We start from the raw sequence: 15,957 nt of genomic DNA on the forward strand, positions 1-15,957 counted from the left end.
TGTTGTGTCTAAAATATTACTGGCCACTTTTAGAAACTTGATCCCAATTTTAAATTTTGTTCCTGCAGATGGTATCGGCTATGTGGAAGATGGCCGAGAGATTTTTGATGATGACCTTGAAGACGATGCCCTTGATTCTCATGAGAAAGGTACCTATATTTTTTTTTCAAGAGAGTGCCGTTTTGAGATTGAAAGAATCAAAATTTGAGATGACTTGGTACTTTGACAGTTTCCTTTAAAGGAAAAGGACCTACCACAATTGTTTTTAGGTGTAGAATATGTTGTAATATTGAGAGAAGCATAGTTATGTCAAAAATTAAATGTAAAAGGCAAAAACAACACCACAAAATGAAGTTTCATGTCTTTATCATCCAGAGAGTTTGCTGTTTTACTTATTTTCGAATTTCAGTTCTGTGGTCATTTTAGACTTGCTGATTTTGAGAGCTGCAGCAATAAGTGATGTCTTTTAATTCCTGCTGAATTGATGTACTTAAAATTTTAGCTCTTTGATAGTAGTACAGTACAATAATAAGGTTTAGTAATCAACTTGCTTTGTCTAATCAAAATTTAAAATGATATAAATGAATGCGTCAGATTTTCTTAGCTACATAATCATTGGCAAAACATTTTTTTGAGTAAATGAGCCTGATTTAGTTTCTGTAAAATGTGAAGGGGAAATTATCTTTAGTATTTGTTTTTTTGATTTGCTTCATTATTATCACCATTGTAGATCCTGGGTCAGCATACTATGGCCCACTCACAGCCAGTTTATTTTAAACAGCTTTATTGAGCTGTAATTCACATCCCATACAATGCAACTATTTGAAGTGTACATTTCGATGGTGTTTACTGTAGTCACAGAGTTGGGTAGCCATCACCACAATCAGTCTCACATTTTCATTACCCCAGAAGGAAATCATGCCTGTTACTGTGTAGCTCCCCAACTCAGAATGGTTTTTCATTTTTGAAAAGTGTTTTAAAAAAAGAGAAAAATGCAGAGAAGAACACGCCATAGCACCAGACAGACATATGTGGCCACAAAGCCTAAAATCTGTGCTATCTTGCCCTTTTCAGAAACTCTGGGCCCTAAATTGTGGATTTTTAACATTTTCTACATTTGTTTACTTTCTTCTTCCCCCTTCTCAACTGTATACAGACTTTATTTTATTTTGGTCAACTTATTTCAAAGTAAGTTATAAACACCATGGCACTTCACCTCTACATGCTTCATCGGTGACCTCCTAGGAACAAGGATGCTTGTCTACTTAGCCACAGTACCCTTCTCATAGTATCATCTACTATGTTGGTTCATATTAAGATTTCCCTATTTAGCCCAAAATGATCTCTGTTTTTTTCGGATGCAGAGTCCACTTTAGTTTTTATGTCTCTTGAGTCTTATTTAGTGTGGAACAGTGCCATCCCTCTCCTCCTGCCCCTCTGGCTTTTTTTTTTTGGTCTTTCATGACCTTCACATCTTTGAAGGGACTGGGCTGGTTTTGTTGAATGTCCCATGGTCTGGGATTTGCCTGATTGCTTCTTGGTGCGTAGAGTCAGGTTAAATATCCTGACAAAAATATGATATTGATGAAGTTGTGTCCTTCCCACAGATCTTATCAGGGGCACATAAGGTCACTTTGTCCCATTCTTGGTGATACTAAGTTTGACCTCTTGGTTAAAATGATGTTTGTCAGATCTCTTCCTTATAAAGCTACCTTTCCACCTTTGTATTAATGTAAATATGGGGTGATAATTTGAGACTGTGTGTCTCTTTTCCCTACCAGCTACCAGCTATCACCCAATGCTTTCAGCATCTATTGATGATTTTTTCTCTCCTTTTTAAAATGATCACTTCAAACTCGTGGACTGAAAATTATGGTTACAGTTCAGTATCCATTATCATTATTTTTGTGATGTTCAAATTATCCCACATTTGGCAGTGGGAGCCTCTTTGAGCTGCCTCCTGTGTCCTTTTGACAAGACACCATCAGTCTTTGAGCATTTCCATGCTTCCTGGGCCAACAAGATATTCCAGGTTCTCCTTGTATTAGTCTTGTCCCAGACCTGGAATCAACCATTTCCCCTAAGACTCATGGCTCCTTTAGTGGAGAATGGTATTCAGATCTGGAAGATGGGTGGTACTCCTTGCTACTGGGGTGTAACGGTTTGTAGGCCCTTTTGGTGAACAGATTTCAGAGATTTTATATAAATGTCATGATTTCATACTGATATATTCAATTCAGATAAAGCACCATAGGGTTCTTCTTCATCTTCCCCAATTCTATATTTGTGTCTGCCTTCAACCCCAGTGAAAACCCTTGTCCTCTAAAATAGACACAAAATAATTTTAGAAATTTTAGAGCTACTAAACTAGCATGTCTGCTGACAACCTTTCTAAATGAAGTTTATAATTTCTTTGCAGTTTTATTTGGTTTATATCTTGGTAAAGGTGTATAGTTAGAGAATTGTGTTTGGAAGGTGTATGAAGTAATTGTTTTCTGTATGCTATTTTATCAGTTTACTCTATAGATTCATTTGTGTTTATTCATATTAGGGTTTTAAAAAATCCTTTCATTTCAATTTTATTTTTTGAATATTGTAAAACATTTTTATGATTTCAAAACCAAAACGATATTGAGATAGACTCAGGTAAATCTTATTCTTATCCCTGTGCTTTCTACTTCTTCATTTCCATAGAACCATTTTTAATAGTTTCTGATTATCCTTCATGTTTTTCCTTTTACAAAAAAATAAGGATGTGTGTATTTTTTTAAATGTAGGATGTTATTTATTCATTCATTAGTTAAGTTAGAATATGTGGACCGTCTTTCCTGTTTCTGCCAACCTGTGTAATATAGGAACTCTACACAGTGGTACCGTTTGGTCACAGTGTGGCTAATTGTGTATTCCTATTTTTTAATGTGTCCATGAAGAAGAGAACGAAAGGAGCCTGTCTGCTTTTTTATCTCCCTGAACTGAGGAGGCCTTTGTTCGAGTTCTGGTTATGTTCATTGTCTGTATCATTTTGAATGAGTCCTGTCACTTACCAGGACATGACTTTTGTTGGCTGTAAGTTAGGTTGCACTGGACAGGGAGGTGATTGAGAAAAGGACCCATGTCCTAGTCATCTCAGTGCCAATCACAGTAGCAAGTGCAGAGAAAGTATGCAGCATTTGTTGAGTAATTGAGCCATCTTTGTGTTTCCATTGTCATCTTGTTATCTCTTCCCAGTAATACATCAGTGAAGAGATGACTTGGCATTCTGGAGGAGAGCTAGTCTTGGAAGTCTTTATTCCATGCTTTGCCCCCATTCTCCCACAAGTCCCAACTGTTTCAATGTCCCCCAGGAGAGCCCAATAAGATCTCAAGATCTTAGGAAGGGAAATGGAATTTTGCAATCCACTTTAAAGACTTAGAAGACATTGTAGAGTTTTGCATAGATGTAAAAGGACAACTCTTTATGGTGTGGATCCAATCCCTGACATGCTTTCAAATAGAGACAGAAAATGTTAACTAAGTCCTAATGAAAAAAAATAGTAGGAAAATGAATAAACAAATAAACAGAAGCACTAAAATTGTGGAAGATTCTACATCAAATGTTGACTCCTATTTTGTATGTTTCTTTTTGTCCTTCTCTCTAGATACTACTAACCTACAATGGTGAGATTAAAGCCTGCTTATAAAACCTTCCTTGCTATTCAAACCTCTTTTGACCTTCTCTTTTGATACTCTGTATTAGGACCTGTATTTTGTATTCTAAACATTTTGACCATCAATTATATTCTGTTTCCAAACTGCCAAATGATCTCAATAAAAAATTATTTCTCTTGTCTTACATTTTTCACAAATGTCCTACAAACTTTTTAGGCACATGAAAAAATGCCCTTTTTATTGTGGTTAAATACACGTACAATTTATCATAAGTGATGTTTAATACATTAACAGTGCTTGTAGCCATGACCATTATCTAGTTCCAGAACATTTTTATCCCCCTGAGTGGAAACCCATATCCATTAAGCAGTCACTCCCCAATCTTCCTTCCCTGATCCCCTGGCAACTACTAGTCTTTCAGTCTCTATGGATTTGCCTATTTTGAATATTTCAGGCAAATGGAATGATAAAATATATGACCATTTGTGCCTGGCTCCTTTTGTTTAGCATGATGTTTTCAAGTTTCTCTTATGTTGTAGCATGTACTAGTACTTCATTCTTTTTTATGACTGAAAAATATTCCATTGCATGGATAGACTGCATATTGTTTGTCCATTTATTAGTTGATGGAATTTGGGATGTTTCCACATTATGGTTATTGTGAATAGTGCTGCTGTAAACATTTGTGTGCAAGTTTGTGTTTGAACACCTGTTTTCAGTTCTTTGGGGTATCTACCCAGGAATGTAATTATGTATATAAATTTTTATTTACTTTTTAAAAAATTTTTATTTATTTATTTGACAGAGACACAGTGAGAGAGGGAACACAAGCAGGGGAGGGAGAAGCAGGCTTCCCGCGGAGCAGGGAGCCCAATGCAGGGCTCGATCCCAGGACCCTGGGATCATGACCTGAGCCGAAGGCAGTCGCTTAATGACTGAGCCACCCAGGCGCCCCTATTTACTTTTTTCTTACACAGAAGATATTTTTCTATAGATGCTTTTGTGCTTTGTGTTTTTTTCACTTAACAAGATATCCTGAAAATCATCCCATATTAGCACAGAGATCTTTTTTCTTTTTTACTTGTTTCTATATTGTTGCATAGTATTTTACTGTATAAATGTATGATGATGGTGTATTCAAATGGTTTCGCTGAGTTGTCAATTAGATTTTCAGTAATTTGCTTTTACAAGTAATTCTGCATTGAATAACTTGGTGCATATGGTGCTTTCCTCAGAGAAAATTCCTAGGAGGAGGATTGCTGGCTCAGAGAGGAAAACGCACGTGAAGTTTTATGAGCTATTGCTCTAGGAGTTGTCCCATTGTACACTCCCATTTCCCAACAGTTTATACTGCTATGGCCTCGCCAACAGAGTACATTGTGAGACTCTTGGAGTTTTGCTACTCCCATACATGAGAAACGACAGTTCAGTGTGCTTTTTGTTTGTGTTTCTTTTACACATGAGGTTGAGCCTCTTTTCATAAAACATCATAACTGTTTGTGTGTGTGTGTGTATATATATATATATATATATATTTAAAGATTTTATTTATTTGTTTGACAGAGAGAGACACAGCGAGAGGTAACACAAGCGGCAGGCAGAGGGAGAGGGAGAAGCAGGCTTCCCGCCAAGCAGGGAGCCTAATGCAGGGCTCGATCCCAGGACCCTGGGATCATGACCTGAGCCGAAGGCAGTCCCTTAACGACTGAGCCACCCAGGCGCCCCTGTTTATATATTTTTTATGTGCACATTCCTTTTGGGTTTGGGAGATTTTTAAATCCAGGGCATTTTTTTTTATCAGAGAAATTGGTCCTTTATCTGCAAAACATTGTAAACATTTTCTCATGTTTTGTCTTTAAACTTGTTTCTGTTGTAATTGAATTTATCAGGTTTTTTTTTTTCTTGCAGATGGATTTTGAATCAGTTAGAAAGACTTTCCCCACACCCAGGTTACAAAGGAACTTGCCCCCCCCCCCTTTTTTTAAGAGATGGGGAGAGAGAGAGAGTGAGGGAGAGAAAGAGAATCTTAAGCAGGTTCCATGCCCAGCACAGAGCCCGATACAGGGCTCCATCTCACAACCCTGAGATCATGACCTGAGCTGAAATCAAAAGTTGGAGGCTTAATCATGCCACCCAGGTGCCCTGGAACTTGCCTTTTTATTAAAGTCTTGCATATTATCATGTTAAAAATTTTGATCTGTGATTTATTTGGTGTTTATACTGGCTTTTTTTTTTTTTTTAAAGATTTTATTTATTTATTTGAGAGAGAGAGAATGAGAGAAAGCACATGAGAGGGGAGAGGGTCAGAGGGAGAAGCAGACTCCCTGCTGAGCAGGGAGCCCAATGTGGGACTCGATCCAGGGACTCCAGGATCATGACCTGAGCCGAAGGCAGTCGCTTAACCAACTGAGCCACCCAGGCGCCCACTGGCTTGCTTCTTTACAGATGGGTAGCCAGCACTACTTACTAAAAAGTCCATCTTCTCCCCAGTGATAGGAGATGCCACCTTTATTATGTGCTAAATGCCATAAGTAATTTGGTCTTTTCCGGATTCAATTTTCTATTTCATCTGGTCTGAGTATTCTTACACCACTACCACACTATATAAGCTATTCATTCTAGGTCTTTTTGAGGTAGAGATTTCTCTGGAATGAATCAGAAAGAGAGAGTAAAACTGACAGTATTAGAAGAATTCGTAGGTGATTTACACATGGCCGTAAGAGAAAACATATGGCACAAGTTGTTCTTTACTGAGCAGATATGTCCGTGCCATTTAGTGTTTTTATAACATATTGTGTGTGTGTAGTTGCTGTTCCTCATAAGATGGAAATTAGGATGCTATACTACCATGACTGGTAATCCTATTTCTTCATAGTTTTCCTGCCAGATTCAGGATAGCATTAAAAAGATGATCTCATGAAGGCTGCTAGACTAATCCCCTGGTTCCAGATGAGCTTGATCATTTTATTTCTCTTGGGAAAAAAACAAAAAAACCCCCCACATTTTAATATGATTTTTATTCACACTAATAATAGCCATTAAACAGTCCCACTTAATAACTTACTCTGGTATTCAACTAGTATTTCATCAGTTTTTCTAAGATTTTATTTTTAATATCTTTACACATGATGTGGGGCTCAGACTTACAACCCTGAGATGAAGAGTCACATACTTTACCGACTGAGCCAGCCAGGTGCCCCATTATCAGTTTTCATAACATTTAGCCCAAGTTTTCCTGAATTAAGCTGCTTTTAACAATTCTTTCCTGTGTACCATGTATAAAATCTCATATTTTGTATTTTTAATTCTTTATGTTTTTCTTCTCATTCTCCTATACAGAGGGCAGGTGACTTGGCTTTTAGTTTCCCATGTTGATTTTTGCCAGTACATGTTCATAAATCAGTTATATTCCAACAGGAAAAGATGATAAAGCACGTACCAAAGACAAGAGGAATGTAAAGAAGGCTGCGGTGACAAAACCAAACAATATCAAGTCAATGTTCATTGCTAGTGCTGGGAAGAAGACTGCAGATGTGAGTTTCATGGTTTTCTGATATTTTGTCTTTTCCTTTGAGAAGTAAATTTAGTATTTGTATAGACAATAGGTGCTCAATGTATTTGAGCTCAGCTATTTCAGTTGTGTTTTCCTGATTTCAGTCACGAAGGTGGATGTAGATTTCCAGGTGAATTTAGGTACCTCATTGTTTGGAACTTGGAGATAGAAAAGTGAATGAAAAGCTTCAGGGCCAGTGTGTTTGTTTCATTGATTAGCAGGAGGATCATGGAATGAGGGTGAAAACAGGATGGGAGCTCTAGGTTTAGGAGTTAATGTACACAGGTCGTTGTTAAGACCTGTGAACAGTAGATGAGTACTCAGGACTGAAGAGGCAAGGACTGACTGGTTGGGTTCTTCCTTTCACAGACATGGGCGGGGTGAAAACGTGAAGTGCAGGGCTTTCTCATTCTCCCTCTCTTTATAATTTCCAGAAAGCTATAGACTTGTCCAAGGATGATCTGCTAGGTGACATTCTACAAGATCTGAACACTGAGGTAAGTCATTCTCTGGGAGTTGTCAAATATGCAGGGGACATGGCTGAAGAAACAATTCGGTAATTTTACAAAACAGACTGTTGATAGAATTTAAAACAGAAAATTCAACAACAATACCACCACATGCACCCCCCCCAAAAAAAACCCCTACCAAAAAAACCCTACCCCCCTGCCCAAACACCTCTCCAAATTGGTTTCTTACCGCTTTAGGTGAGTAGTTTCCAGCTGTTAGAAGCTATGCAATTATGTCGACGGGGCCGCGTGGGGATGTGTTTGAGATAGTAAGAATACACACACGAGTCTGTTCTGGGAATGCGCACTGCTTGTGTTCAGTTGCTGCAGTGTATGTTCCCGAAAGAGATTGAGACCTGTCAGTCTGCACAATCAGGCATGAGATGCTCATCTTGAATTCAGAGAGTAAGTGAAGGAAGAGTCAGGGAGCTGTCGCTGAGAGAACTCAGACAGGCTCAGCTGCTCTGGGAATTTGCAGTTGGGCTATTTCACGTGAAGACTCGTTTAGAGGTGTGTTTCTCAGTAACCCTTGATTAGAACAACTGACACCAACACGTGTGGTTCTAGTTTGACAGTTTTTAAATGTAATATCCTGGAAGGGTTGGGGAAAAGTATGTTAAGTTGTAAAAAGAAAAAATTGGTGAGAGGTGGATTTAATATCTATTCTGGTTTTTTTGTGAGTCTTTGGTATTGTTACTATAGTAACTGCAGTACATGAACATAGATCTACAGGGGGAGCAGGGAAGGAAAAAAATGCTTTGCTTATTGGGCTTCAATGGGGGAAGAAATGCACTTTTTCTGTCTTGTGGTAAGCCAAGCATGGCAGGCTATGTCTTACTCCTCCTTTTAGAAACCTCAAATAACTCCACCACCTATAATGATACCAAAGAAGAAAAGATCCATTGGAGCTTCACTGAATCCTTTCTCTGTGCACACCTCCAAGGTAAAGTGTATGGAAATACCTTCAATCTTGATTTATATTATTGCTTAAAACTTACTTTATTGATTTTCTATATGAGGGAAATGCTTTTGAATTTGTTCTTGATTTTTGTTTTAAATTAGGACTCCCATTTCATTATATAGTTTCATGTATTTCAAAAATAGCACGTGCCTGGTTTTTTCATAGTAAATTTTTAGTAACTAGTATGTGTTTATTATAGGTATTACAGCTGTGCTAAATGCAATGATTTTCTTCCTGGAAACAAGTATCTTTTTGTAAACATAGGTAACAGTAAAATAATGGAAGCCGTTACATTAATAATACATAAAATTGTTGTATAAATGGGAACTGTCATTTTCTCTGGTCAGGGTGGGACAGTTACGTATTTTTTGGTATGCAGGTCTAACTGACTGAACATTTAAAAATATTTACAGGCAGTTCCTTCAGGAAAAACTGCTTCTCCTGTCTCAAGGAAGGAGCCTCCATTAACTTCAGTTCCTCTTAAACGTGCTGAATTTGCTGGTAAGTCTGACGTCAGGCAGACCTACAAGGGTGTTGAGCGGTTGCAAAATGCTGTCAGAAATGGAGGCGCCGTGAAGGAGGAAGTGGAGGTGATTTTGCAGGTATTGTGATGGCAGGTTCAGTCGTGAAAGATTTGAATCCACAGCAGTAAAAGTTAAAAAACATCCAGCTTGGAGATGGAAGAGAAATGCAAACACAATGTGGGCGAAAGGGTAGGCTGCTGTCGCCATGCTCGGGAGGCCCTTGTGTTCCACAGCAGTGGTATGTGATGGTAATGTGTGATGACGCCTACAGGAGAGCCGCTGCCAGTGTTGTGTATAGATGACAAGGAGGACTCAGGAGCAATGGATTTTGAAGATGGTGACTTTGATGAGCCCATGGAGGCTGAGGAAGTGGATGTGGAGCCTGTGGCTGTCAAGACTTGGCACCAAGAGAGTGAGCCAGCAGAGGGGGTGAAACGTGAGGCAGATCCTGGGAAAGGGACCACGTCCTACTTGTAAGAGCATTTTATGACATTTCTGGCAAGTAGCACTACGAATTACTCAGTTGGATTTTGAAAGGTTTTCAAAATGTAATTTCTCCAGGGGAAGTTTTCTCCCAGATGTTTCTTGTTGGGACATTGAACAGGAAGATGACAGCAGTTTCTCAGCCCAGGAAGTCCAAGTGGATTCCAGTCACCTCCCACTGGTCAAAGGGACAGACGAGGAGCAAGTGTTTCAGTTTTATTGGCTGGATGCTTATGAAGATCAGTACAACCAACCAGGTAATCATATGTATGTCTTTAATACAGAATATTGCCTTTCCCTTAAGTGGTTTAGTTATTATAATTGACAAAGGCTCTGTCCTCACGTACGTGTATAGTAAGAGAGCAACACTCATTCATTGTAAAGTGTGTGAGCAACCCAGCTTGAGAGGAGCTGTGGTATGAATAATCAATCCTTAAAAATGTTTTTTTCTGTAAACCAGTTATATGTGATTTTGGAACGTGTACTTGTAGTTTACCTTTGATGTATCTAAAGTTGTAGTTACACACTTTATTTTAAATGGAATCAGTCATTAATTTGTTTCTTTATCCAGCACATTGAACACCTGTTGTGTGCTAGGCACTGAGATCGCATGAACAAGCTAGACAAATTCCCCATCCTAATGGAGCTTACGTTCTAGTGGGGTGGGGGCGGGGAATGGGCGGTAAATAAGGTAAGTTGATAAATGGTATGAAGGCATTTAGTTGGGGGATGGTTGAGGAAGGCCTGTCTGAGGAGACTACCATTGGGCTGAGATTTGAGGCACATGCTGAGCTGAATAAAGAGCATTTCAGCCTGAGGAGCCAGTGAGCAAAGAGGCCTGGAGAGAGAAAGGAGGCCTATGTGGTTGTAGCACAGTAAATCAAGGGACAAGATTGGTAGAAAATGAAGTTGGAGACAAAGGCAAAGGGCAGATAATGAAGGACCTTGAAAGCCATATTGAGGAATTTAGATCTTACTCTAAGAGCAGAGGGGGATGCGGTGGAGGATTTTAAGTGCTGGTGGAGCGAGGGTGGTGGTCATATGGTTGGGTTTACAGTTTAACAAGAGCCTTCCGGTTTGTGTGGAGAATAGTGTGTTTGGGGGGAGAGGGGAGACTGGAATCAGGCTAGTGAGGAAGCCCTGGAGTACAGTCAGTCCAGGGCAGGCATGCTAGTTACTTGGCCTAGTGGTGGCTGTGGAGAAGGAGAGAAGTGGTTGTATCTCACGTGTATTTTGACATGAACCTGTCTGTGGATTGATGTGGGGGCTGACAGAAGGAGGAATCAAGGATGATTCCCAGGTCCTCCTCTGAATGAACTGAAAATGTGAATTCTGACTCAAAGCCAGGAGGCTCTCTAGTTTCTTTTTTTTTTACTCCTTGAGCCCTTCTTCACCACAGGGCTGGGCATGCCAAAGTATGTCAGATTAATATAAAATACTGTATATATCCTGAAATAGAGTTGCCTTTATTCAGATCCATGTCTGGGTGTGAGGGTAGATGCAACTTTGCATTTTTCAAAGTGGTTTCCTGGAGGTTGCATCCAGTGAAAATAGAGTATCAGTAAAGCAAGTGAATGAGTAGGAAGCGTAAGTATTAACCATCAGACTTGAAGGCCAGATTTACCTTAAAGATAATCAGGCATTGACTAACTGGAAAGTTGTTACTGTCTCTGCAGAGGGGAGGCAGAAGCAATAATAAGCTTCGGCATATCACATGCATAGGAACACGTGCAGAGCCATTTGAGTAGCAAACTGCCACGCATTAGTTTCTTAGGTAAAGAATAAGCCATTTTAGAAATGGTATCTACTTTAGCCGCGACAAGATAATTTGGTTAGACCCTCTCACCTCCTTGGTTACCTCTTTGCTACTCACCGGTGGAAGGTAGACTGGTAAGTGGGATTGCGTGAGGCTGAGCAAGTGTTTCCCATCCATTGCTGAAACCCTGGCCTGCCCCGTTGTATGGCTTCAGGGGGACACCATTTTCACATGTGCTTCATGTGTTTTAGGCTCCCCGGAGCACAACACTGTGGCGCTTGCTGGAGTTGTGTGATGTGGTGGGCCTGCCCTTCCCAATGCTAATCCCTTTGCTATATTCGCTCGATGCTGGATTTGATTCCCTGTCTTGGTTAATGGTCCCGCCAAAACCAGAAAATTGGGAATAAGCCTTGATTGCCCCATTCCTTCACTTTCCTCACCAAGTCTTGTTAATTTTCCCCTCCTGAAGTAGACAAGCTGTCTTCTCTTTCTACTTGCAGCTTCCACCTCTAATTCCTTCTTGCCTGCTGAAACCATTGCACCAGCTTCCTAAGGGATCTCTCAGCTGTCATCCCCTACATTGCCGCCAGAGCGATTGCTCAGAAGGGTAGCACTGATCACATCATTCCCTTGTTTAAAAAAAAAAAAAAAGAAAACTCCGTGGCTGCTCCCTACAATGTAAAGTCCAAGTTCCTTAGCAAGTCTTCTGATACCATGTACGACTTTTGTGTTCTAGAGATAGTTGCCTGTATGTACCTGTTGCTCTTTATACCGTGTTCCCTTACTCCTTGTGTTTGGCTCAGCCCAGGTGTGTCATGTCCTGGAAGTTTTCCTAATCCTCCAGACTGGCCTAAGGGCCCTTCCCCTGGTACCCCATCCTACCCTTTCCCATCATACTGTTTGTCATATTACTTTGTAAAGATCTGATTCTGCATTTTTCTTGCCCCAAAGCCTTTTATTTAACTCCTGGGTGGCTGGGACCTTTTATTTTCAGCTTCTGTACAGTACCGAGCACATAGTAGGGATTTAATAAATGTTCATTGAAATAAACTGCGCAGCGACTGACAGTCCTGTAGATGCACATGAAAGGTTTCAGAGAGCCAGAGGTGCGTTCACTGCTTTTGCTGAGATTGCCTCTTAAAGCCTTATAGTGGCGTAGGGGAAGAATGGGTCACATAGAGATGAATGGTGCCCCCCTCCCCCGTTAATCCACGTATAAAGCATCAGATTGCCCAATGTCAATTGCCAAGCATTAGAACCTTAAGAAACAACAATCTTCTTTCCTGTGTAAAATGAGTTTATTATTTCTACCTTTTGTTTACTGTTTTTTTTTTTTTTAAAGATTTTATTTAGTCATTTGACAGAGAGAGACACAGCGAGAGAGGGAACACAAGCAGGGAGAGTGGGAGAGGGAGAAGCAGGCTTCCCGCCGAGCAGGGAGCCCGATGCGGGGCTTGATCCCAGGACCCTGGGATCATGACCTGAGCTGAAGGCAGACGCTTAATGACTGAGCCACCCAGGCGCCCCTAAATTTAGATTTAGATTAAAATGAAATAAAATTTAAAATTCAGCTTCTCAGCCAGTAGCCACATTTCAAATGCTTTAATAGCCACACGTGGCTAGTAGCTACCATATCCATGGATGGCAAAGATAACAGTTGTGTCATCACAGAAATTTCTAATGGCTAGTGCTCATCTGTAGTAATAGGTGTTGGAGGTTAAGATTGAGGCATTGAAGCAACCAATTTATGATATGTATTGTTACTGAATTCCTGGTACCACCATAGTCAAGGATCGGCCTTTTCAAGCACTGTTAGGAAATATTTTGCATTTGAAAGAGGTACTAGTGTGTTATTGCCCTCTCTTCCAAATGCCATGGTAAAAGGAAATTTCTAGTGCTGGAGAAAGCCTCAGACAATCTGGTCTAGTTACAGAGGGGGAAGCTAAGGCTCCAAAAGGTAAAGTGGGCAGCCGTTAGTGGCAGAGTTCTGGGCTTCTCACCCTCAGTCCACTGTGCTGTTGTGTGGTACTTCTTAAGCTGTGTCCTCTGTGATTGATGCCAATGGGTTAAAAAGGATGGCTTGGAAAAAAAAAGTCCTTTAATCTCAGGGGGTTGAACAGTTTCATCATGATAGCAGGTAATGATCACTGAGCCTTGGTGAAATCAATGCTGCTAATAAAAACGAAGTACTCCCAAAGACCCTGTTATTGTGTCTCACTTTCTTACAGATTCTAAGTAAGTCAGTTGTTGCTGAATGCTCCATAATTATGAAAAGAATCTTACTCTTTGCATATGGGAAGATATCCTGTCTTCATTATGACTTTTTCAAGGTTGAATAATCCTGACTGCACCTGGTTTCAGCTAGTAACTTTGGGGGGAATGTAATCTTTGTTTACCATGATCTTTTTGTGGCAAATGAGGCATAAACAGTGTCAAATGTGTGCATGAAGTGTGATATTAGTTTGACTGTAAAATGAGCTATTTGAATCTGTGAATCCAATATTAGGGTCTTTATTTTTCTTTGCATGGAATTTTGTTTTTTCGTCTCTAACTGTTGTGAGGATGACTTTTAATTTTCTGAGCTCCTGTGATTTTTTTTCTTTTATAATCATTCCCCACAGTCCTCCCTTCCCTCTCCCCTTCTTCCCCCCACCCCAGCTGAAAATCACACAACTCTTTTAAGAATTTTAATCATCTGCAGAAATGAAAATTTTTAGATGGTCTTATTTCTACTAGAACGAGTAACAAAAGGAAGCACTGATGAGCTGTCTTGTGAAACTGGAGTAATTGGCCTTGTGAACAGTAGCCTTTGCATGTGCCAGAATTTTCTTAGTGTCTCAGACAAGTGGCTGTGTTGAGTGGCTGTGTTGATTACTGCTGTCTAATTATGCTCAGAGCTCAGGATTTTGCACAGTGGCCATCTCTTAGGTTGACTATCCAATCTCTGGAGTCCTTTCTTGATGTCCAGTTTTCAGGAACAGTGACTTGATGTCTATCTAGAAAGGCTTGTTTTTACTTTGTGGTATACATTACATAGGAATCTCAAAAGGGGCATGTCTGCTGATTTGGCTACTAGAACATTTGTTACACAGAAATAGAAGAGCAAGGAACCTGACAAACACTACCTATCCAGATTTTTAAGTAGTCTATGAGGTAGAAAGGGTAAAATAGGAGATAATAGTTGAACTGTATTATGAGATATTTATCATTATATAGAATAAGGTATATGAGATCTATTATGTTTTTCCCCAAATGCAATTTTACATATAAAAAATATTGATGCACCATACATAGTTATTATTATACATGAATGTTAATTTTTATTGGTAAGTACAAGTGCTAAAAAGCAGTTTAGTATTCTTACACTTTATAAGAGGTTTAAATAGGAGATTCGTTGGAGAATAGTTTGCTTTTTTTGTTTCTTTTAATCTGGGTAGTCTTTGTTCTAGGGAAGTTTTTTTCCCTACATTGACCTAGGGTATCTCTCTAATTTCTGAGGTATGTCTACACTGACCTGGGATGTCTCTGCAATTCCCCAGGGGTTTCTGCACTAACCTGGGGTGTCTCAGTAGTTCCCCAAGTGTGTCTACTCGGACTTGGGATGTCTCCCCAGTAACTGAGGTTTGTCTCCATTTACCTGCGATGTCTCTAATTCTAGGGAAAATGTTTACACCAACTTAGAGAATCATTCTGTCCCCTGTGACCATCTCAGTGGTTACAGGTTTTACTAGTGTGATATTGTCGTGTGGCTTAAGTACTGAGTAAGCGAACTGGGCTTGCGGAGTAGGCAGCAGATAAAAATTTACTGTAAAAAAAAAAAGTGCGTCATGAAGGCATAAATGTGTGGACACATTCAGTGAGCCTTTATATTGCCCCTTTAATGTGATATAATTGAAATGTTTCTTTTCTCATGGTTTTCCCTTACTTTTAGGTGTGGTATTCCTGTTTGGCAAAGTTTGGATCGAATCCGCCAAAACCCATGTGAGCTGTTGCGTCATGGTGAAAAACATCGAGCGAACACTCTACTTCCTTCCCCGAGAAACGGTAATCATTAGTGATTAGCTTCTAATTCCCAGTACATTGTATGTTTTGCCACCAGCGGTATTCTTCAGCGGGGCTATGACGTCTCTACAGCCTTGATGCTGCTTTCTTGCTGCCTGCCTAGTAACCACTGGTTGTCAGCAGCTCCTTTAGAGGCTGGGAAAAATAGAGAATGGAGTAAAATGGTGTTTTTTGACTTGTTACAGTGTCAAAGTGTGAGTTTTAGTATATAATAGTATCTTCTCCCCCACTCCTCATTGCCATAGTAATCAGGGTTGGGAGTGTATGGCTCTAAAACATCACAGGGCATTTGGCCCCGTTGTCATGCTTCTGCTGTGCACGCAGCAGTACTGGTCCCTCCACAGCCATTGAACCAGCTCAGCTCCATTTGCTCCTTTTTAAATTGGGACTTACCATCCACACTCCCCTACCAAGCCCCCCCCCCCCCCCCCCCCCCCCCCCCCCCCCCCCCCACCCTAACA

At 40.1% G+C, this 15,957-nt stretch overlaps 1 protein-coding gene across 3 annotated transcripts in view; it reads left to right on the forward strand.

The window, feature by feature from the left end:
- Nucleotides 1-15,957, forward strand: part of POLA1 (DNA polymerase alpha 1, catalytic subunit) — a 296,908-nt gene that overhangs the window by 9,032 nt on the left and 271,919 nt on the right. For all 3 annotated transcript variants that reach the window (XM_035001019.1, XM_035001027.1, XM_035001036.1), the window contains exons 4-11: nucleotides 69-149; nucleotides 7,066-7,181; nucleotides 7,636-7,698; nucleotides 8,561-8,653; nucleotides 9,085-9,172; nucleotides 9,467-9,668; nucleotides 9,757-9,935; nucleotides 15,366-15,478. In XM_035001019.1, the coding sequence (XP_034856910.1) occupies nucleotides 69-149; nucleotides 7,066-7,181; nucleotides 7,636-7,698; nucleotides 8,561-8,653; nucleotides 9,085-9,172; nucleotides 9,467-9,668; nucleotides 9,757-9,935; nucleotides 15,366-15,478 (935 nt within the window). The remainder of the gene's footprint in view (nucleotides 1-68; nucleotides 150-7,065; nucleotides 7,182-7,635; nucleotides 7,699-8,560; nucleotides 8,654-9,084; nucleotides 9,173-9,466; nucleotides 9,669-9,756; nucleotides 9,936-15,365; nucleotides 15,479-15,957) is intronic.

Source organism: Mirounga leonina, unplaced genomic scaffold (genome assembly GCF_011800145.1).
Source record: "Mirounga leonina isolate KUSES-001 unplaced genomic scaffold, KU_Mleo_1.0 Mir_101595, whole genome shotgun sequence".
NCBI classification, from domain to species: domain Eukaryota; kingdom Metazoa; phylum Chordata; class Mammalia; order Carnivora; family Phocidae; genus Mirounga; species Mirounga leonina.